Source organism: Podarcis filfolensis (assembly GCF_964270895.1).
Source record: "Podarcis filfolensis genome assembly, chromosome: W".
NCBI classification, from domain to species: domain Eukaryota; kingdom Metazoa; phylum Chordata; class Lepidosauria; order Squamata; family Lacertidae; genus Podarcis; species Podarcis filfolensis.
In genome coordinates this window covers 10,783,678-10,806,984 of record NC_139619.1, presented here as the reverse complement: position 1 = coordinate 10,806,984, position 23,307 = coordinate 10,783,678, and the positions used below count along the sequence as shown (strand labels likewise).

The window sequence follows — 23,307 nt, the reverse complement described above, 5'->3', positions numbered from 1 at the left end:
GGAAAATTGGTTTCCAGGTGGAGAGATCAAAAGTAGAAACAGAACTGTTGGAACCCAATACTAAGAATTTGTCAAGAATGTATAACTTGCTGTTGAAATGGAATACACAGGATGAGACGGTTAAATCAGCTATGATTAAATGGGCACAAGACATTGGTCATGACATTATGTTTGCTGACTGGGAACAGTTATGGACTACCGGTATAAAGTTTACGGCATGTAATGCCTTAAGAGAGAACATTATGAAAATGATTTATAGGTGGTACATGACCCCAGTCAAGCTTGCAAAAATCTATCATACGCCCAATAATAAATGCTGGAAATGTAATGAAACTGAAGGTACTTTCTACCACCTTTGGTGGACGTGCCCAAGGATCAAGGCCTTCTGGGAAATGATCTATAATGAAATTAAGAAGGTACTTAAGTGTACCTTTCACAAGAAACCAGAGGCCTTTCTCCTGGGCATGGTGGGCCAATTGGTGACAAGGAAAGATAGGACGTTCTTTATGTATGCTACAACAGCAGCAAGAGTTCTTTTAGCAAAGTATTGGAAGACACAAGAACTACCCACGCTGGAAGAGTGGCAGACGAAGGTGATAGACTATATGGGACTGGCCGAGATGACTGGCAGAATCCGTGACCAAGGGAAAGAGACGGTGGAAGAAGATTGGAAGAAATTTAAAGTTTATCTTAAGAACTGTTGTAAAATTAATGAGTGCTAAAATGTCATGGGTAATGTAAAATAGAATTGCAGTGATAAATAATTGGGTAAGAGGAAAAAGATTAGAAACTGAATTATAAGTATTGAAATTAGGGGTTGCTGGAAAAGTTTAAAACAGGGATGCAGAAAAGGGAGGTATGGGGAAGTCGTTGAAATAAGGTTTAAGAAAAAGAGGTTAAGAAATTATACGTGTTTATATGTTTGTTTGTTTATGTGTTGTTAGTTGTTAGTTGTATTGTATTCTATTATATGTTGGAAAATCAATAAAAATTTATTTTAAAAAAACAAAAAACAAAATATGCAATTGGGTAAATCTCCGGGACCGGATGGGTTGACTTCCAGATATTATAAAGCTTTGAAGCAGTGGCTAATACAACCTTTGAAGGAAGTCTGCAATGAAATTTTGGAGGGGGAAAGGGCACCTGAATCGTGGAAAGAAGCTTTTATTACACTTATACCGAAGACAGAGACTGAAAAGACTCAACTTAAGAACTACCGCCCTATTTCTTTACTAAATGTCGATTACAAAATCTTTGCTGACATTTTGGCTATGAGATTTAAAAAAGTTTTGATGGAGGAGATTCATAGAGACCAAGCGGGATTTCTCCCGAGAAGACATATGTCAGACAATGTAAGGAATATAATTGATATTTTGGAAAAGTTAGAAGTGAACATAAACACTAAAGCAGTTTTGATATTTGTGGACGCGGAGAAAGCCTTTGACAATATTTCTTGGAGTTTTATGAAGAAGAATCTTCAGGGGATGGGGGTAGGCCAAGGATTTGAAAACGGTATAGGTGCAATATATTCTGAACAAAAAGCAAAGCTAATTGTTAACAATGTGGTTACAGAAGAATTTAAGATAGAAAAAGGGACACGTCAGGGGTGCCCAATCTCCCCATTACTTTTTATATCAGTCCTGGAGGTTTTGCCGAACATGATTAGAAGGGATCAGCTGGTTAAAGGGGTACAGGTCGGAGCTAAACAATACAAATTGAAAGCATTTGCAGATGACTTGGTACTTACATTACAAGAGCCAGAATCTAGTACTAAAAGGGTTTTGGAACTAATACAAGAGTTCGGTCAAGTAGCAGGATTTAAATTGAATAAGTCAAAAACTAAGGTATTAGAGAAAAACTTAACAGCTATTGAAAAAGAGAGGTTTCAGAATGAGACAGGTTTAACTGTGGTTAAGAAAGTCAAATATTTGGGCATTAACATGACAGCTAAAAATGTGAACTTATTTAAAGATAATTATGAGAAATGTTGGATAGAAGTGAAAAAAGATTTAGAAATCTGGTCAAATTTGAAGCTCTCCTTGTCTGGTCGGATTGCAGTTATAAAGATGAATGTATTGCCTAGAATGCTGTTTTTGTTCCAAACATTGCAAATCGTCGATAAGATGGACTGTTTCAAGAAGTGGCAGAAAGATATTTCTAAATTTGTCTGGCAGGGCAAGAAACCCAGAATAAAATTTAAGATTTTAACTGATGCAAAGGAAAGGGGGAGATTTGCCCTGCCAGACTTCAAACTATACTATGAATCGGCAGCTTTCTGCTGGTTGAAGGACTGGCTGCTTCTTGAGAATACAGACATTTTGGATTTAGAAGGTTTTAATAATATTTTTTGGATGGCATGCATATTTGTGGTATGACAAGGTGAAAGCTCATAAGGCCTTTAAAAATCATATTGTCAGGAAAGCATTATATAATGTCTGGATAAGATATAAAGACTTGTTGGAAAATAAAACTCCAAGGTGGTTGTCCCCAATGGAGGCAAAGGCTGTGAAAAGGCTCAATATGGAGTCCAAATGGCTGAAATATTGGTAAATCTTGGAACAAGAAGGTGACAAACAGAAATTGCAGAGCTTTGAGAAACTAAAAGATAAAGTGCAAGACTTGCTTCATTATTATCAAATATTGGAGGTTTATAAGTTGGACAGGAAAATTGGCTTCCAGGTGGAAAAATCAAAATTGGAAACAGAATTGTTAGAACCCAATACTAAAAATCTGTCAAAAATGTATAACTTGCTGTTGAAATGGAATACGCAGGATGAAACGGTGAAGTCAGCCATGATTAAGTGGGCACAAGATATCGGTCATAACATCATGTTTGCTGACTGGGAAAAGTTGTGGACCACCGGTTTGAAATCTACGGCATGTAATGCCTTAAGAGAGAATATTATGAAAATGATCTATAGGTGGTACATGACCCCAGTTAAGCTTGCAAAAATTTACCATTTGCCTGATAATAAATGTTGGAAATGTAAAGAAAATGAAGGTACATTCTTTCATCTTTGGTGGACGTGCCCAAGGATTAAGGCTTTTTGGGAGATGATCTATAATGAACTGAAAAAGGTACTTAAGTACACTTTCCCTAAGAAACCAGAGGCCTTTCTTCTGGGCATGTCCGGCCAATTGGTGCCAAAGAAGGATAGAACTTTTTTTATGTACGCTACAACAGCAGCAAGAATACTCCTCGCAAAGTATTGGAAGACACAAGACCTACCCACTCTGGAAGAATGGCAGATTAAGGTGATAGACTATATGGGACTGGCAGAAATGACTGGCAGAATCCGGGACCAGGGGAGAGAGACAGCGGAAGAAGACTGGAAGAAATTTAAGGACTATCTTAAGAAATATTGTAAAATTATTGAATGTTAGAATGACGCTGGCTTAGAATTTATGTGGTTTTCAGCTGTAATGGATAAGTAAAAGAAAAAGAGAGGTCAAAATTTGAATGAGAATGAAGGGGAAGGATTTGTTGAATCAAATAAATTAGAAATTGGAATACAGAAAGGGGAGGTATGAGGAAGTCGGGGAAGTAAGTTATAAGAAAATAAGGGATTGAAAGTATACTTGTTCTTTTTTTGTTTGTGTGTATTTTTCTTTTTTTTCTTTTTGTTTTTCTTGTATTGTTCTGTTTTTATATAATTTTTGAAACTTTAATAAAAAAAATTTTTTTAAAAAAAATAGGGACAGTATACGGGCCCCCCCATTGCTCTACAGCTTGACCCCGCAGTACGACCGGTCAGGCTCAAGGCCCGCTGGGTCCCGTTCGCCCTGAAACCCCGTATAGACGAGGAATTGGACCGACTCGTGGAGCAAGGAGTGCTGGAGCCGGTGCCTAATGCCCCCTGGGAAACCCCAATCGTCACACCCGTCAAGCCTAATGGTTCGGTCCGCATCTGCGCACACTACAAATGTACCATAAACAAGGCCCTCACGGCCCATGCATACCCAGTGCCAGTGGTCAGCCATGTCCTTGCTACCCTGGCTGGGTCGAAAATTTTTGGCAAGCTGGACCTGGCCCAAGCATATCAACAGCTGCCAGTAGATGAGGCCACAGCAGAGGCACAGACGATTGTGACGCACAGAGGAGCGTTCAGGGTAAAGCGGCTGCAATTCGGTGTCAGCGTGGCACCAGGCATATTCCAGAATCTAACGGACTCTCTCCTTAAAGGGATTCCTGGTGTCACCCCCTTCTTCGATGATGTGTTGATTGCCGGGCCCACACCCGAGGAGTTTGAGGACCGCCTCCGCACCGTTCTGCACCGTTTCCAGACGGCGGGTCTCAAGGTGAAGCGGGAAAAATGTCTACTAGGAGTGCCTCAGGTGGACTTTCTGGGATTTATGGTGGACGCAGAAGGGGTCCACCCGACTGGGGACAAGGTACGGGCCATTTGTGATGCCCCAGCACCCAAGAACAAGACTGAACTTCAGGCCTTCTTGGGACTATTGAACTTTTACCATTCCTTCCTTCCCCACAAGGCGGCGGTAGTGGAGCCCCTACACAGACTCCTGGACAAGCGGGCCCCTTGGGTGTGGGGCCAGCGCCAGGAGGCCGCATTCCAGGCAGTCAAGGACTTGCTTGTCTCAAACTCGGTCTTGGCACACTTCGACGAGAGGCTGCCGGTGGTGCTAGCATGCGACGCCTCACCCTATGGCATTGGCGCTGTCCTGGGACACCAACTCCTGGATGGAAGAGAGGTACCAGTGGCACACTTTTCCCAGACACTCAACGCAACCGAGCGGAACTACTCGCAAATCGACAAGGAGGGTCTGGCAATCGTGAAGGGAGTAAAAAAATTCCATGATTTCTTGTACGGGCGGCCCTTCACCGTGGTGACTGACCACAAGCCGTTGCTTGGCTTGTTTGCCCCCGAAAAGCAGACCCCCCAAGTGCTGTCTCTTCGCGTCCTCAGGTGGTCAGTTTTCCTTGCCAGCTACCAGTATGCACTGATTCACTGCCCTGGGAAGGCGATGGGCCATGCGGACGCCCTCAGCAGGCTACCACTACCGGAAACAGGCCCCGACCCAGCACCTGCACAAGAGGTTATGAGCCTGGAGCTGCTTCCCGAGCGCCCCATTCAGGCACAAGAAGTTGCACACCATTCCAAGAAAGATAGGGTCATCTCCCGGGTCCTGGACTGGGTGTGGAGGGGATGGCCCAGCAGCAGCCCCGGGCCAGAATTCGCCGGCTACACAACCCGCAAACATGAACTGTCGGCCCACAAGGGGTGCCTGTTATGGGGAAGCAGGGTCGTTGTTCCCCAGCCCCTCCGCAAAAGGGTCCTCACAGCCCTACACGAGACACACCCAGGGGTAGTAAGAATGAAGGCCCTTGCCAGGAGTTACGTGTGGTGGCCGGGGATCGACGGAGAGATAGAGGCCTGGGTCAAACACTGCCAGGCCTGCCAAGAATCCCGCCCAGATCCCCCAAGGGCCCCAGTCCAGTCCTGGGAGTCCGCCCGAGCACCATGGTCACGCCTGCATGTGGACTTTGCTGGCCCCTTTCAGGGGAAAACATTCTTCATAGTGGTGGACTCCTACACCAAATGGCTGGAAGTCGCACTGGTACCGTCCACTTCTACGTCCGCAGCCATCCGGGTACTACGCAGGCTGTTTGCAACCCACGGGCTCCCTGACACTCTCGTCTCAGACAACGGGACTGCATTTACGTCAGGAGAATTCCAAACCTTCACAGCGCAGAACGCCATCCGCCACATCCGTTCGGCGCCATTCCACCCTGCCACCAATGGCCAAGCAGAACGCATGGTGCGGACCACCAAGGACACCCTTCGCCGCATGACGCAAGGGGATTGGGAGTACCGCCTTGCCACATTCCTTCTAGCACAGCACAGCACCCCCAGCTCAACGACTGGCCGGAGCCCCGCTGAACTACTAATGGGTCGGCGCCTTGCAATCAGATTGGACCGCCTTCACCCCGATAGAGCTCAGGATGAGGAAGTGGTGGGGGAAGGCAGGAACCCCCGGACCTTCGAGGCCCAGGACCCAGTGTATGCAAAGAATTTTGGAGCAGGCCCTGCATGGGTACCCGCCACAGTCACCAGGGTCACTGGCCCCGTGTCGTACGAGGTGCTAACAGATGGGGGGCAATGCTGGCGCCGCCACTGCGACCAGATACGGCGACGATTCCCGGGAGAAAACCAGGAGGAGGAGGACAGGTCAGAGGAGTCCCAAGGGAACAGTGGGGCAGTGAGGCCCATAGAGCAGCAGGGGCAAGCAGGAGAGGCAGAATCAGTAAATACAGAGAGGACCCGTGAGGCCGAAAGGACACTGGAACCAGAACCACCACTGAGCGAGCCGGTTGCGCCAGACCATACAGCCCCATCACAGCCAGCATCCTTGGAACACGAGCCAGAACCTGAACCCCAGACCAGGGAACACCCCAGGCCGCAACGCACACGTAGGCCGCCGGCGTACCTTGAGGACTATGAATGCGACCTCCCGGGCAGGACTGGAACTTAGAGGGGAGGGGTGTTATGTACTGAGTTGAATGGGATCCAAACTGCAGCAGTCTGATTGGTCCTAGAACAATAGGATTCAGAATGCAGCAGTCTGATTGGTCCTAGAACAATGCAGCAGTCTGATTGGTTGGCAGGAACCACCCAATCATGCTCCAGATAGAAGTGAATCCACAACCTGATTGGCTTACAGTAGAATTCCGGAATTAGCCAATCATGTGCAGCCCATTGTGTAAATAATGTATATAAAGCAGATACCTTGAGGGGACTTTCATTCATTCCTCCTCACCACTATGAGCTGAATAAAGAGCATGAAATCACTTTGCGACTCTGAGTATATTTCAGTTTAGCTAGTGATATATCACCGTGTTGAAAGCCAGCTATTGCCCAGCCCTAGTTGTGGCCTCAGAGGGCAAGACTTGTCCACCCAGCTGGAGCAAGGAAAGAATGCATACAGGCACACATTCTGTCAGGCTCTCATGCCAGTCCCGCTTGTCATTGGACCTCCAGGAGAAGCAGTTTCTGGATATCGTACCCCAGGATGGTGATGACTCCACTGAGCGGCCAAGGAGATCTGGCTTTTGGTGGACCACCTCTTCAAGAATGCCTGCCACCAGGTGAGCTGAGGGGGACGGTACCATTGAAAGGATGGGTGTGGGCTGGAATCCAGTACCAGTTTTGGGGTGTGCAGGTTCCAAACATCCCAATTGATTTATATCTTAGCTACCGACTCGCTCTTACAAACTCCTGCTGTGAGTATAGTGGCACCTTGGTGGAGCGGCAGCGGGTGGGACATCCAGCATATACTATTCCTTAGAGCGGCTCAGAAGAACCCAAGTGTTCCCAACCATTCTCTGTCTATCCCTCGCAAAGCGGCTCTCTGAGACTGGCCACTAGAAGAAGCGGGGAATGATTTCACTCTCCCATTGCCCCAAATCAGGAGAAGGGTAGTAGGAATGCTACTGTGGAAAGCAGGCGGGATACAATTCTCAGCCCTTGTGCCAGCTCTCTTGGTGATGGGCTTCTCTCCATTGTGGCATTCCTCGACCTCACATTATGCACCCCAGGGCTGGATTGTTCTTCATGCTATCCAGGATGTACCTCATCCCTTCCGAACGCATGGGTGATACTCTGCATCAGGAGGACCTCTTCCAGACCCCGGGGACGCAGGACGAGCTGCAGGAGAGAATTGAGTGCCTGGACACCAGCATTCCCGAGACGATCCGTATCCTCTTTGGGGGACATTGTTGGGGAGCAGGGCTGCTTGGTGGTTTTCTTTCGCTCTTGGCTGGAGTGGACCTCACTTTTATATACCTGGTGGCTTAGGTTCCTAGGCCAGCCCATCCTTAAGGCTCTGGGACACAGCACAATGAAATGCCCACAGTCAAGTCCAGTCATGCATCCAAACAGCTTCACAGCTTTAACCCCCATTTGAAAACAGCAGCCTGGCTAGGTAGAGCAGAGGTGGGGAACCTTGACAGGCCCGCAGGCCCCACATCTAGCATCTTACGTGGTGTCAGATGTGGAGACAGGTAAAGACATGGCTGCAAAGGAGCTTCAAGGGTGCGTTCAATTGTTCTTTGGCAAGCAGGGTTTCTTGACCGCACTTTTGGAGTTGACCACTAGTATTTGTTGTTTGGATTGAAACCATGCCTGCAGAAGGACATTTCCTCGGCAGATCAGCTTTGCAGGCAGCTTCGTCAAGAGGGGAGGTGTGGGATAATTACAGTGGGATGGCTCAGCTGGTAGAGCGTGACACTCTTAATCTCAGGGCTGCGGGTTCAAAATGTGGGTAATAAGCAAAGGATTTTAGGTATACTACAAACAACAAGACCGCCCATAAAATGTATGCTATTGCGATGCCAAAATGAGAGAAAATTAGTTGGAGGGAGGCAAGGGATGGGGCCACGGACCCCTGATTGGGAATAACGGAACTAGATGGTCCTCGGTGTCCCTTCCAACTCCACAATTCTATGATCCTGTGTCTTAAACACAAATCTTGAGGAATAGTGTGTGTGTGGGGGGGTTCTGTTTGAACTTTCCCAGCCTTTGCTTTATTCTGATTTGCGCTTGCGTCCCTACTCCCCACGTGTAGAATTGCTATACCTTTGGGTTTTCCTGGACATTCAAGCGTTTCCCGCATGGACACTTGTTTCCAACGGCCAAATCCCGGCGGATGGCAACCCTACCCACTTGTGCCAGATTGCCTGGCATACATTACAAGCATCTAGTCACATAGATTCTCCAGAATCCCGGGGCTAGCCCACCTGACGGGAAGAGTCCGCGACCAGAAGGAGGAGGAGTACCAGGAAGAATGGACAAAATTCAAAGATTATTTAGCTGAATATGTCAAGATAACCTAACTGGAAAAGCTTGCAAATATGAGATAGGTTTAGGATTTAAATATGTAAGGATAGGAATTAAGATGTTTCAAGCTAGATTAGAAAGAATGAAAGATGTGGGCACAAGATGTTGGACACAACATTATGTTTGCTGACTGGGAACAGTTATGGACCACAGGTATGAAATTTACGGCATGTAATGCCTTAAGAGAGAATATTATGAAAATGATATACAGGTGGTACATGACCCCAGTCAAGCTTGCAAAAATATATCATTTGCCCGATAATAAATGCTAGAAATGTAAGGAGGTTGAAGGTACATTCTTTCACCTTTGGTGGACGTGCCCAAAGATTAAGGCTTTCTGGGAAATGATTTATAATGAAATGTAAAAGGTATTTAAGTATACCTTCTTGAAAAAACCAGAGGCTTTTCTCTTGGGCATAGTCGGCCATTTGGTGCCAAAGAAGGACAGAACTTTTTTTATGTATGCTACAACGGCAGCAAGAATACTTATAGCAAAGCACTGGAAGACTCAAGATCTACCCACTCTGGAAGAATGGCAGATGAAGTTGATTGACTGTATGGGACTGGCAGAAATGACTGGCAGAATCCGCGACCAGGGAGAAGAGTCGGCAGAAGAAGATTGGAAGAAATTTAAGGACTATTTACAGAAATACTACAAAATTAATGAACTCTGAAAAGATGTTGGATTGAACTTTTGTGGTCTCTAGCTGTTATGATAAAGATAATAGGGATTAAAATTCTTTAAGTCATAAAATTTAAAAAGTTGAGTGGAAAATAAGGTGTTACTTTAAAAGGAATGTTAAGAGATTAGGATTTGCTGGATTAACAAATTGAACTAGAAAACAAGAAGGGGAGGTATGAGGAAGTCAAAGAAACATGTTATTGAAAAATTGTTACTGAAATTGACTTGTTTTTAATATTTTTCTTTTTCTTTTTCTTTTTGTGTTTGTATAAAATTGGAAAATCTAATAAACATTTATATAAAAAAAAAAGAATGAAAGATGTGATCAAGTTAATTTTTTTTTTTTTGAGAAGATTGATTTTGGAAAACTGTTAAAATGAAATACAATGAAATTCAACCAGGGGGATTTGAGGAAGTCACTTAACAATGTTATCAAGATTGGTTTAATTACAATTAGGATGTTTGTTTGTTTGTTTGTTTGTCTTAAATTTTTTTTGGAAAATTAATTAAAAAAACTGAAAAGAAACCACCATAGATTATCCAGAATCCCAAGCAGCGACATTGTGAAACTTTCATAGGAATAAAAGGTAGGGGGGGAAGGAGGCACAATGTCAAGCAAGCAACAGAATAAACCCGAGCACTGTGGGTCTAAAACCGGCCCCTGAATCTCTTGCTGCCCACTCTGCCCTTCTGACAGTAACATTTTTTTGCTTGCTGGATGGCTGTGTGCAATGAGACCTCAGTCACTGAAGAAGGGTGCTGGCCCAGTGGTAGAAGTATGTGCTTGGCATGCAGGCGATCCAGAAATCCATTCAAGCCCAAAATTCCAGTTCTCATGTTTTCTGTATACATGGCTAATTTAAAGGGGAATAGCATGGTGCCTTCCACAGAGTCAGACCATTGAGCCGCCTAACTCCTTAAGGGAGGACCAGAGCTCGCTGGTGATGCAGGTCCCAGAACAGTCTCCAGCATCTCCAGGTGAAACTGAAAACATCACCTGCCTGGAACCTTGTAGAGCCACTGCCAATCAGTACAGACAGTGCTGAGTTAGGTAGCTATGATCCATCCACCATCACCCTTTGCCCGAAGCAAAGGCACATCGCTGGTCCAAATCTTTGAAAGAAGTTCCCTGCTCACCAAGCCACCTGCCCTCCTTTATGCATTGCCGATGGCTTATCAAAGGGATCCTCACTGCAAGTCTCATCAAGGCAGACAGCTTGATGAAATCTTGGTGCCCTTTCTTACAAAATGCTAACAGGGACAATGGCACCAGTTGCCCTCTGGACTCACAGGGTGCAGCTGATTTTGGAGCCATCAATTGTACACATTTGGAATGGCCCTTGAGAAATGATGCTCTGCCTATATTGAGCAGCTTACCACCTTGTTGTTTGTTAAAATCTTGAATAAAAAGCATGCTTAAAATAAAACAGGAAAGATGAAATTTTGCTGGCTTCTTGAGAAAAGAATAATGCCTCATTATTTGTATCTGCTTTTAAATGTTGTTTCTCTTCTCTTTGTCATGAGTTTTACTGGGTCTGTGGTCATTTTAAGTTGCTTACCTTCACTAAAATGTATAAATCTACTCGACTGGAAACTTTTATTATCCAAATTCAAACCCACTTTGGATAGCAAAATTCCTGGAGTGGGGAGGAGGGTTCAGTGTTCTAATAGATTAGATATGGACAGTCCTTCAGTACAGCAAAACTTGACACTTTGAAACCTTTGAGTCCTTTCCAAAAGGACTTCACCCACTATTTAGGGGGGAAGTATGTCAGAACTGACCACCTGCAGTACTGATTCCACATTCTTGGACTCCTAATCTTTCACGTAAATTAGAGCTGGAACCATCTCAGGCCCTATGGCTCTTGAAATGACCATGACCTATTGAGCAAAACCACAGAATCCACCTCTCTGGTGACTAAACCCCACTTGCTTTTACAAAATAAATTAACAACAGAGGAAAATCATGGAAGAAATAAAATGGCTTTTGAAATTAACAAAGGCGATTCCTTTTATCCACATGTATTACGGGACATGTTCAAAGCGCCCCTAAGGAGAAATTCTGTAAGCAAAGGTAGCAGGCTTTGAAAAGCTTGTGCAGATACACAAGGACACATTGCTAAAAGAAACAAAGGGATTTGGAGGGACCATGAGTGAACAGGTAGTACCAGAATGTACAGAATTGTACCTAGAAAAAGGTTACAACTGGATTACCTTTTTGTAAACAACAACAACCCCCAAAATAAAACTCGGAAGCAGCAGGACTCCTTAGGAACTCTTCAAAAAACAAAACACAAAACTGCATATCCCTACCTAGTCACCAAATGTGAGGGGAAACGTAAGCCAGCATCTTACACTGCTTTAAATGATAGCCAGATTCTGCAATTTTTTACCACACCAGAAATAAAAGCACGGGGCATTAATAAGTTTTTGAAAAATCATGCACTTCATTTGTAGGCAAGGGAAAGCTTTCTGAAATGTACAAAATCTTACTAAGACACACAATCTGTTGAAATGACCAAGCAGCGGACGAGATTCGGGGACAGTGGTGTGCCGCCTGGGGAAATGTTCCTTTCCATTCACCTTAAGCAAAGATGTGGTGACCTTGTGCATCCATAAATAACTTTCAGAAATGTATTTCATTACTTCCCAAAGCTTCTCAATGGGCTACTGTTATGTACTGAAGTTCTCACCCTGGGCCTGTAGATAGTTATGCAAATGAAGGATTGAAAAGTGACGTTCAGTGACTGGATAGTTTTGTATGCTAATGAAGGATCGAAAAGTGACGTTCAGTGATTGGATAGTTTTAGAAAATGGGAACAGTTGCATTGCTCTGGAGCTCTATATAAGCAGGCTGACTGAGCTCCTCAGCCTAGTTCTGTTCTGGCATCTGAATAAAGAAGAGCTGTTTAAAGAATCGCTGTGTCGTCTGACATGTTCGCCCACAACTTAACAGCTACCAAATGGCATTTCTTTCTATTTTGGATGAAACTGGGGAAGCAGCTTTAGAAGAAGGGGTTGCTGACATTCACTGGCCTGGAAAACACCTGATGCCAATATGATGGCAAATTGTGGGTGGTGCATTGATGGAGAAACTAAGGCAACAAATGGGGACATGACGCCACCGGTGTTCTAAAGATACATTTCATGTAAAGATTATGATGGGCTTCTTCAAATGCCCATAGCCTCTTACAAGCAGAGGTTTTAGATCAATTTTCTGTAAACCTCTGTCATAAATAGTTGTCACTGAAAATACGACCCAACAATGCAATGCTGGACTCATCCCTCCCGTCAGCGTGCCTGGAAAGCACGGGTCCCAGTAGTTTCCGCCTTACTCTGCTCCTTTCTCTGTGAAAGCCTGCTCTTTAGCTTTCACATCGGAGCAAACCTCAACCCACCCCCTCCCAAAGAAACCTTTTTTATGAGCTCCCCTACTCTGCGTGTGCTTGAAGCTAACTGCTTTCTTTGGCTCCTGTCTCAATGTGCAGAAATTGAGCACATGAATTTTCCAGCATCGGGAGTTTCCCCCAAGACAGTGTTGAGATCAGGCGTGTTTGTGTGGCTCCACACTTGCAATTCTTGGGGCTTTGCTAAGAGGAGTGCATGCACTTGCAGCAAGACATAGCTAGCTAGCTAGCTAGACAGTTTACCTCCCTTTCCTACAGTTTAAATTTCTGCATGCCATCTGCTGTTGTGGAACAAGTCATCCCCATGATCCCTCTAGCCCAGTGTTCTCTAGGGCGGCCCACAGAAGCTCACAAGAGTTTCAGACAAACCATTTGTTCACTTCAGCATATAGCAGTCAAAAGAAATGTATTCTCTAGAAGGTCACAGGCTCCCCCGTCTTTGGGGTAGAGGTTTGACGTCTGAGACTAGATCTGCAGGACTCTCAAACATTTCACTCTGTAGAGATGAGTAGTCGGCACCGTCCGAGTATAGGAGGAGGGGGGTGGGGGTGGAATACAGGGCTGAGAAATAGAAGAATGCGTTCAATCTGCTACACAAAGCCAGAGCCAATTATGAAGATTGACCAGTTGCTTATAGATCAAATGCATGGATCATGCAGCTGCAAAGAGGTCTACCCAGCCGCTCGCACAGGCAACATGGAATTCTTCTGTGCAATTTACTGTGTTGTTGTTGTTGTTAAAGATGTAAGACAAGCCTATATTGCACTTCATTAAAAATGCCAGGTCACTTCACAACAATATACTGATGGACTCAGTAGAATCAGCAATCAGTACTGGGGCACGGGCCTTGGCTGGCACCCTGCAATGCACGGCCCCTGTGCCAGTCCTGAGGAGGCTCAAGGCCAGGGGTCAGCAACCTTTTTCAGCCGTGGGCTGGTCCACCGTCCCTCACAGCATGTGGGGGGCTGGACTATATTTTGGGGGGTGGGGGGAAATGAACGAATTCCTATGCCCCACAAAGAACCCAGAGGTGCATTTTAAATGAAAGGACACATTCTACTCATGGAAAAACACATTGATTCCCGGACTGTCCGTGGGCTGGATTGAGAAGACGATTGGGCCACATCCGGTGCCCGGGCCTTCGGTTGCCTACCCCTGCTCAAGGCAATCACTTCCTGCACTTCACGTTAACGCAGAAGACGGCCCAGTTGTGCTCAGATGCTCAAAATTCCCTTTTCACCTTTGAATCTTTGGAGGGTCTGTTTCAGTTGGCATCGGGACAGCTCACCTAGCAGTGCATATTTCATATTCAGGATTTCTGTACTCACATAGAAATAATAAAATGGTTTCTGCTGTTTGTTAAAAGTCATGAATGAACTCTCACAACTCGTTGATAAGGTAGCTTGCTTGTGTTTCGAGAAATCGTATAAGAGGAGCATTCATAGGAAGTTGCACTTGACAGAGTCAATCTAGCCTAGCACTGCCTACACTGACTGGCAGCAGCGCTGCAGGGTTTTCAAACAGGGGACAGTCCCAGCCCTGTCTGGTGGAGATCCTGGACTGAACCTGGGATCTCCTGCATGCAAAGCAAGGCCTCCCTCAACTCAGGAGGCGTGAGTTCTCTACTGTATTTCAGCAAATGCTTTCACTTTATCATTTCATTTTCATCTGTATATTTTGTGCACATATTTTCCTGTATATTTTAGACAGAGAGGAGTAGCAATAGGGTTAGAGGCAAGGTTCAGAGTTAGTGTTGTGTGAGCATTTTAAAGCAGTTGAGTTTAAACAGGAGGGGATTTCACCTGAAGAGATGGCCAGCATCGTGAATCTGTAAGTAGGATTTCGTCTGCTTCTTTTTTGTAATCTTCTGGGGTAAGGGCTTGGGGTCCCACACACGGCCAGCATCCCCATGGAATTCAACCCCTTCCTGAACAGCTTAACTTCTCTTCCCACCCCCCTCCCTTTCCCCGCCTTCCCATTCTCCCTCAAATCTCATTGCAGCTCAGCTGGTTAGAGGGAGCTGCAGATAGCACCAAGGTTGCAGGTTCGATTCCCATAAGGTACAGCTGCATATTCCTGCATTGCAGGGGGTTGGACTAGATGATCCCCAGGGTACCTTCCATGATCATTATTTTGGGATGCTTTTTATTACATTCATAGCCCACTTTTCATCCAAGCAGTTCAAGGTGGCATTGATGGCTTGCCTTTCCCCCCATTTTCCCCCTCACAACAAACCTGTTAGGCAGGCTAGGATGAGAGTGACTGGACCCAACATCAAACAGTGCACTTCATGACTGAGTGGGGATTTGCACTCGGATCTCCCAGGTCCTCCTAGTCCAGAATTCTAGCCACTATACACCCCCCTCTCTCTACCCCTTCTCCGTTTCTCAACTCTTCAGCCATCAACTGCAACAGACAGGCGTTCTGTCAGTCTTCCTGTCAGTCACTCTGGCTCTAAGAGAGTTTTCATTTTATTTTTTTTTATAAGATTTTTATTAAGATTTTTGCATTACAAAAAATAAAAACAAACAGAAAAAGAAAAAAAAATCTTTCCATCACATTATTTTTCATTTACTTGTTTCTTGGACCTCCTCATACCTCTCTTTTTTGTATTCCAATTCAATTTATTAGCTCAGCAATTTGTTTCCCTCTTTATTCTACCCAAATCTTTATTCTTAAATTGTTGTGATCTTGAAATTTTACTTTTATAAACCCATTTTTTTCATATTCTTTTAACCCATTACAGCTAGAAACCTCTTAATTTTAATCCAACTTTATTCTAAAGTTCATTAATTTTACAATATCTCTGTAAATAATCTTTAAATTTCTTCCAATCTTCTTCCACTGACTCTTCCCCCTGATCTCGGATCCTGCCGGTCATTTCTGCCAATTCCATATAGTCCATCACCTTCATCTGCCATTCTTCCAAAGTGGGTAGATCTTGTGTCTTCCAATATTTTGCAATAAGATTTCTTGCTGCTGTTGTGGCATACATAAAGAAAGTTCTATCCTCCTTTAACACCGATTGGTCAACTATGCCCAGTAGAAAGGCCTCTGGTTTCTTCAATAAGAGAGTTTTCATTGCATTCTTTGGCTCATCTATGCCTTGATGCTTTGACGACCTTCCTAGCAGCCCCCTTCGCTCTCCAGGCAGGGCTGCTGTCCTAACAGCATTATGCTGAGGGCTCTTTTAAATGCTGGAAATGCTTCCCTTATCTTTGCTTTGCTGGGGGTGGGGGTGGGGGTGGGGGGAGTGTTGGAATCCCCCCCCCATACATGAGATGCACCACTGTGTTCCTGTGGAGAGCCGTTTGGGGTCTGTGGGTGCATAAAAAAACAAAAAGAGCCCTATTGCGTGGCGAGTTCCCGCCCCCCCCCAAAGTGGAAATAAAGACACATGACACAATTATTTCAGGTTAATGGGCTAAATATGGCCACAACTTTATTGGTTACAGGTGATGAGTGGTATTGGCTTAGACATAGGTCCTAACCGACTATCCGGCTTCAGCCCATCCGCTTGAAGTCCGGGAAGGGTTAACCACCAGTAGGGGGAGTCCTGCTGAGACGCAGCCGGGGATTCCCTCAATCGCCTGCAACTCCACCTCCTTTGTAGGCGGAAGTGGCTTTGCTGGATCAGAGGAAAAGCCCATCTAGTCCAAACTCACAAGCAGTAGCCCACTCCTGCTGCTTCTCCTCTAGCTGTGGGCTTCAGAGGTAGAGTGCCTCTGTTCCTGGAAGCTCTATATTGCTATGCTGAGTAATAGTGAGAGATGCTGTTGTTCTCCTCCAACAATTGGTGTAATCTGCTTCCCAGCCCTGCAGGCTACTTGTCCTTGTAGCATCGGCTGCCTGCAAATTTCAGCAATGGAGTAAACATGATGTGAAGAAGTTCCCACCAGCATTCTCAAATGAGTTGATTCAAAGCTCTCCCTCCATCTGCTTTCTCTCCAAGGCCACGATCATCTTGGATAACTCCTTCCTGCTCCTTTCCTTGTTGGTGTTTTAAAAAATAATTAAATAAATAAATAAATGATTAAAGATTTCTTAGTTTACAAAAAAAAACACGTGCCTTGTCTCTTTTGTCAAGTTGTGTTTTCTACAGATCAGTTTCATTTGTTGTGAGACATTAGTGTTGCATGCAGTGTTGGGTTAGGAAGAACAGAGGGGGGAAGAGGGGGAGGGTGGGGGAGGGTGGCAATGCTTCTCTTCTACTTAGTGTACAGGGGAAACTTGGGAAATTAGAATATCGTGGAAAAGTTCATTTATTCAAGTAATTCAACTTAAAAGGTGAAACTAATATATGAGATAGACTCATGACATGCAAAGCGAGATATGTCAAGCCTTTATTTGTTATGATTGTGATATTATGGCGTACAGCTGATGAAAACCCCAAATTAAAAATCTCAGAAAATTAGAATATGAAATGAAATCAGCAAAACAAGGATTGCAAATAGAGCAATATTTGACCTCTGAGAAGTAGAAGTTTCACCTTTTAAGTTGAATTACTGAAATAAATGAACTTTTCCACGATATTCTAATTTTCCGAGTTTCCCCTGTATGTGTGGGGTTTTGTGTCAGCATCACTTGTGTGGGTTCACTTACTATTCCCTTGTTGCATTTCCTTGGTGGTGAGAGAGGTTGGGGGGTGACCTAGGGTGTGGTTGGTGGTCTTTGGTTGGCTGCAGGGAGATTTGTTTTTGTGTGTGAGTGGGCACCTAGGGTACAAATAACCAGAAACCTCATCAAACTATACCTGCACAACTACAACCCCTCGTGGCGACAAATCAACAAATACCCGAGGAGATGCAACAACATCAAATGCTCCTTTCCTTGTTGATACGATGTCCCGCAGCCGAAGTAGTGTGTGAAATGACACGACTCTGCCTGCAACTCTTAGGCTACCCGTATTTGTGTTATGGCTATGCTGCAAAGACTCCCTGTCTTCTCTTACACACACACACACCCCATTTTGGTTGTAGGCTTCTGTCTCAGGTTTTGAAATGTGTTGGGGAGGGGGCTTTACTGGGTTGTTTTTCACCTTTATTATGCATTTTGTGTTTCTATGGTGCAATTTTTATGTTGGAACCAGTGCTTTTTTCTATTAAAAAAATGTTTGGGGTACTCTAATTTTGACTCAAGAAAATCACCATTTTATAGTTCAAATCGGGGAAAATAAATGCAGTACGGTAAATGGACAAAAGTGCAAAGATTCACAAAATGTTTCGGGGTGTGCGTACCCCTGCATCCCCCCAGAAAAAAGCACTGGTTGTAACTGAGACCTGTGGGTATAGGGCGGTATAACAACAACAACAAGGTCTGCCCCTCTCCTTCTCTTCTAGGTTCAGGCGACTGAGGGACATGGCAGCCCGCAAGAAGAAGGGGACCCGCAAAGTCCCCAAGAAGTCCAGGGTTGCTGTGGGCCCACGTGAGCAAATGCTTCCTTTTCATTTTGGAGCGTAAGGAGGGGTGGCCTTAATGCTCTAATCCTCAACTGTGGAAAATAAGTAGAAATGAACTAACCTGCCCCCATGTCCTTTCCTTCTTCTCTTGTTGCAGATGGTTCAGAGACTGGCAGGGTCTGGGCATCGCCTGTGGTTAGTATTTGAGAAAACAGCACAGTACATACGAAATCCCTCACCCCCCACCCCCCCATCCACCAGTGCTGTTTATACCCCCATTTTGGCGGTCTCAGATGCAGAGAAGGCCTCCTGCCATGAACTGACAGCCTGACTCTTGCCATTTCAGCAACTGGAGAAGGATGAGATGTTGCTCTGCTGCGTGCTGGCCACTTGCTCGGACGCCCGCCAGAGAGAAAAGGACAGCTTGAGGTACTCCAAAAAGATGGCCGTCAAGGCAATTGCGGTGAGTGAGAGGTTGCATGAGGTATCCAGGGGTGAGGTGGGCAGGAGAGCTGGGGATGGGATTGGGGGGATGCTGGGCAGAAGGAAGGCCTGGCGGGGTCTGGCCAAGTGAAGGGTTGTGCAGGCATTTGGCATTACATTGCCAATTCCTGCACTGAGTTTGGGGTTGGAGGAATCCACCTGATGTCCGTAGGGAACTGATGTTTTCCCCCTCCGCCCTCTGTTCTCTATCAGGATCTCATGGGACGGATTGCGTGCTTTACGCAGCCTGAATTGGCCCTTGCTATGGCGCTGGAAGCCCTTTACCAACTGAGGTATACCGGGTTTTTTGAGCTTGACGAGGAGCTGGCGGGGGGGGGGGGGGAGCAGAATGTGGAAAGGTGTTACCAGACCTTGCCACTTCAGTGAATTCGATTGGAAGAATTGCTTACAATTTCTTGGGTTTCTTGCGTTCAAAAAGCTTTCTTTATGCAGCAACTATTTACAGGATGAGTGGAGATGTGAGAGAGAAAATAGAAGCTATATTGTCTAGAGATGACTGCGAAATGGCTCAGCTTTTAGAGGTGGGATTAACTAAGACCTAGAGGCTTGCAACCAAGTGCCAGGTAGACTGCCACATAAACAGTGCCCTCGTGTGTTTATTTTAATTTTACCTTTATTCATTTTTACCCTGTAAAAGCTATACGCTGCTTGATTGTCAAAAGTGGTTTAAGCTAACACATGCATTCACTAGAAGTTCAAGAGAATGACATGTATTTGATGCTTCCCCCAATATGAGACAGAGTCTAAAAACTTTTCCCTCCTTCTCTCCAGCCTCATGAAGCCCAAATTACCACTGAAGCTCCACAGCCTGATTGTGCATGCAGCCTTTGCGGCAGTCATTGAGGTCAAAACTGAGCCCGACAAGCAGGTAAGTTGTTAGCCTTGAAATTTGACTTCTCTAGTTGTTGTTTCTTCTTCACACGCTTTAAGCACTGCTCCCATTGCTCAACATCTGATGTCTCTTTCCCCTGCTTGGCGCATCCTCTCCCTCATTGCCATTGCCTGCAGGAGTTAGAAGAACGTTATACTCTGATGCTGGGAGGCCTTCTCTGGGAGGCCCCAAGCACTAAGATCCTGAACTTGCTGATGAATGTAAGTATCTTGATGGCCTCAGTGGCTGTTTGACCTAGAAAGCTTTCATGGAGAAGCCACCACCTAGCAGTGCACCTCTTGGGCCCTTCCCCTCTTGTAAGGCAAGCTGGCCACATGGACGAGCCAGCAAAGGCCCACTTGCCCAGACAGCCAAAGGAGGGCCTTGGATGCAGAGCTACAATTTGGGGCTGGAGGACATTGCCACTTTAGAACAGAAACGGATCTCTCTCTGAGAGTGTAAAGGGCTTCACAGTGGTCTGCCTCTTTCCCCCAGACCAGCCTCCTGATCCTGAGGTCCCCTTTCCTCCCACAGGAACTGAGAGGTTACACAACAAGTGCGATTGCAGCGGAGAGGCAACTGGCAGCCAGTGGCATTAGCTGGCTGATGTGCTGTGCAAGAAGGCTCAGTTGCCTGAAGTTGTCTCTCACCTTTGGCACCTTCACAGCCCCAAGAGGCTCCCAGAGTGGCTTGTGAAAGGATTCCCACAGGAGGAATCACAGTCTGGTATCAGGCGGACAACACAACGTGTGTCCCTGGCATGCCGGACAAGGCTGGAGACATTTCCTGCCCTCTTCCTTGATCTTACACTTCCACCTTGGGGCCAGGCAATAGAACTCACTCATCCCATGATGGAAGCAAGTCTTCCCTGGCTTGGGTCTGCTTCCATGTTCTCTTGCACCCATTATTTTTTTTTTTGGGGGGGGAGGGTTTAGGATCAGATCAGTCATCTGATCCAGTACGGTCTTTTCTTTTCTCTATAGCATGCTCTCGTCCCTCTGGAGCTGGCTCACTTCTGCCCCAAAGAAGGTAACACCCACAGCCTGGGGACATGGGACGCACTTTCCAGACTAAGGAGAGCCCACTCAGTAGCTGCAGCATCCTTGCTTGATGCAGACCTCCTGGGTCATGTGGCTGTGAAATCCTGCCACAGCACAAAGATGGCCAAACTGCAGGCTTGGAAGGAGTTGTTGCCACCAAAGACAGGATCCATAAAGCCCACTTGTAAATAGGGTGGAATGGGAGCCGGGTTCGCGTCTCCGCTCCTCCACATGCAGCTGCTGGGTGACCTTGGGCCAGTCACACTTCTCTGAAGTCTCTCAGCCCCACTCACCTCACAGAGTGTTTGTGGGGGGGGGGGGGAGGCTAATGTTAGCCGCTTTGAGACTCCTTAGGGTAATTATGAAGCGGGATATCAAATCCAAACTGTTCTTCTTCTTCTTCTACATGTTCTCTATCTCTGTAGAAGTCCATATTCTGGTTTGTGGCTGTAATAAATTGATTCATTCATTCAATAAAGCTTCGGTGGTTTTGAAATTCAGTAAATTGTCTCTGCCTCCATTTTTTGGTATTGAGGGAAACGCTCTATAAAATAATCAGAAAACATCAGGGTTGTAGTCAACATCAGTCCTTTCCACAGCAGACCTATTTAAATTGATGGGCACAAATTACGTGGCTGTGTTGATTTTGACGCATCTCTTCTGAGTAAAACTCAGTTGACTACTGTAGGGATAATCGCGGAGTGGGCAGTGGGGTCCGGAGGGAGCACACTCCCCACCAGCAGGCAGCCACAGTCTGCCTGCACGCGTGACCCTGGGGTGCGTAGCATACTCCCCCTCACAGACAAAGTCATGGCTGTCTGGAACATCATTCCCTCTGTCTGAGCTTTTGCGGTCTCAGCAGTCTGCGATGTCCTGTCTGTAACCTTTGTCCCTGAGACCTTTTGTCTCCTTCATCATACACTGTGCAAGGGGGAAATGACGCGGTGGAAACAGGTGCCAAAATAACTTTGTACCACCCCACAATCTCGGGACCAAAGGTGTGTAAAGGTCACAGCCCAAAATGTATCTGCCTAGCTTGCATACTTGTCTCAATAAAAGGAGGCTCTACAGGACTGGTCAGCAGCTCGCTTCAGCCCACCTGTGCGCAGCTCACATGATGATCAACTCCTGTCTTGTGCCTTCACTTCAGACTACTCCTCACAGGATATCATGGAATTGTAGAGTTGGAAGGTACCACAAGAGTCATCTAGTCCACCCCCTGCAATGCAGGAATATTTTGCCCAACGTGGGGCTCCAACCCACAACCCTGAGATGCAGAGTCTCACACTCTACTGACTGAGCTATGGGCAGATATCTTGTTTGATAAATGTGTCCCTTGGAAACATTTTGGTTTTATCCTCTCTGCAGGAGTTGCTATGCCTGATCATTCCATCTAGTTCTGTCGAAAGAGAGGTGGGGGTTGTTTTCTGATTTCTTAATTGTGAATATTGGGGGGGAGGGGAGGCATGGGTGGAAAGGAGATACTCAGATGGACCAGAGTGAAATGGGGCCGAGTGAAATGGGGGCTTCGGGATGGCTTGGGGAAGTCTAAAAAGTGTCACATCCAAACCAAAACTCTGGGTTGTTGGATGCCCCTGCCTTCTGTCATCATTTGAGCTTTCCTCTGCTTCCCTTTCAAGCTGCTGTCTGGAAGGAGGCCAAAGCCCACTTAAACATAAGAATGATTATAAGAAAGCATTCATTCAACAGCCAGAGTTGAATGAAGACGATGTGCTAGGAGGAGAATGAGCTAATTAAACCATTCTGCCACACACACACACAAACACACACACTGCAATCCGAACCCCAGTGCTGTTATGAGGACAATGGTCACAACCACACATTTCAAGAACCATTGCACTAAGAGTCACAGATTCACCCAACACATCCTGGGAACCTCTGTTTGCTACAGATCTAACATCTCTCAGCACCCTTGGCAAACTACAGTTCCCAGGATTCTTGAGGGAAAGCCTGGACTCTTTCAAGTGGTGTAAGAGCTTTAAATGTGTGGTGTGGAATTCCTCCAAAATAATCGGGGAACTGTGCAACCCTCTCTCTCTCAGGCTACGATCCTGCCCCAGGCTCAGAAGGAGGAGGAGGAGGAGGAGGGCTCTTTATTAGATTAGGTTTGTATCCTGCCTTTCTATTTTCATGCTCAAGGCAGCTAAACCGTCAGAACTACATAAATCAATTATAATAATCAATACAATAAGAATAGCAATAAGAATTATTTACCAAATCTAAATAATCTGACCCCTTCATGGATCACTGCCTTGCCATGGTGAAGGGGCTTGAATAACTCAGAGAAGCTATGAACTATGCCAAGCAGGGCACCCAAGATGAACAGGTCATAGTGGAGAGTTTTGACCAAACGTGATCCACCTGGAGGAGGAACCGGCAAGCCACTCCAGTATCCCTGCCAAGAAAACTCCATGGACGGTGAAGGAGGTAATGACCAAATGGGCAATAGATGTCGGACATAATATTGATTTTGAAAGGTGGATTGAATTATGGAACAATAACATGAAGTTTACGGCGTGTACGGCATT

General features: G+C 45.7%; 1 protein-coding gene across 1 annotated transcript in view; it reads left to right on the top strand.

The window, feature by feature from the left end:
- The window catches only part of LOC310753761 (inositol polyphosphate 5-phosphatase OCRL-like), a gene marked incomplete at both ends in the record, with an annotated part of 531,526 nt that overhangs the window by 56,707 nt on the left and 451,512 nt on the right, over positions 1–23,307 (top strand). Inside the window, 3 exon segments of the mRNA XM_083595104.1 lie at positions 6,920–7,053; positions 7,056–7,105; positions 7,629–7,713. Of these exon segments, the coding sequence (XP_083451230.1) occupies positions 6,920–7,053; positions 7,056–7,105; positions 7,629–7,713 (269 nt within the window).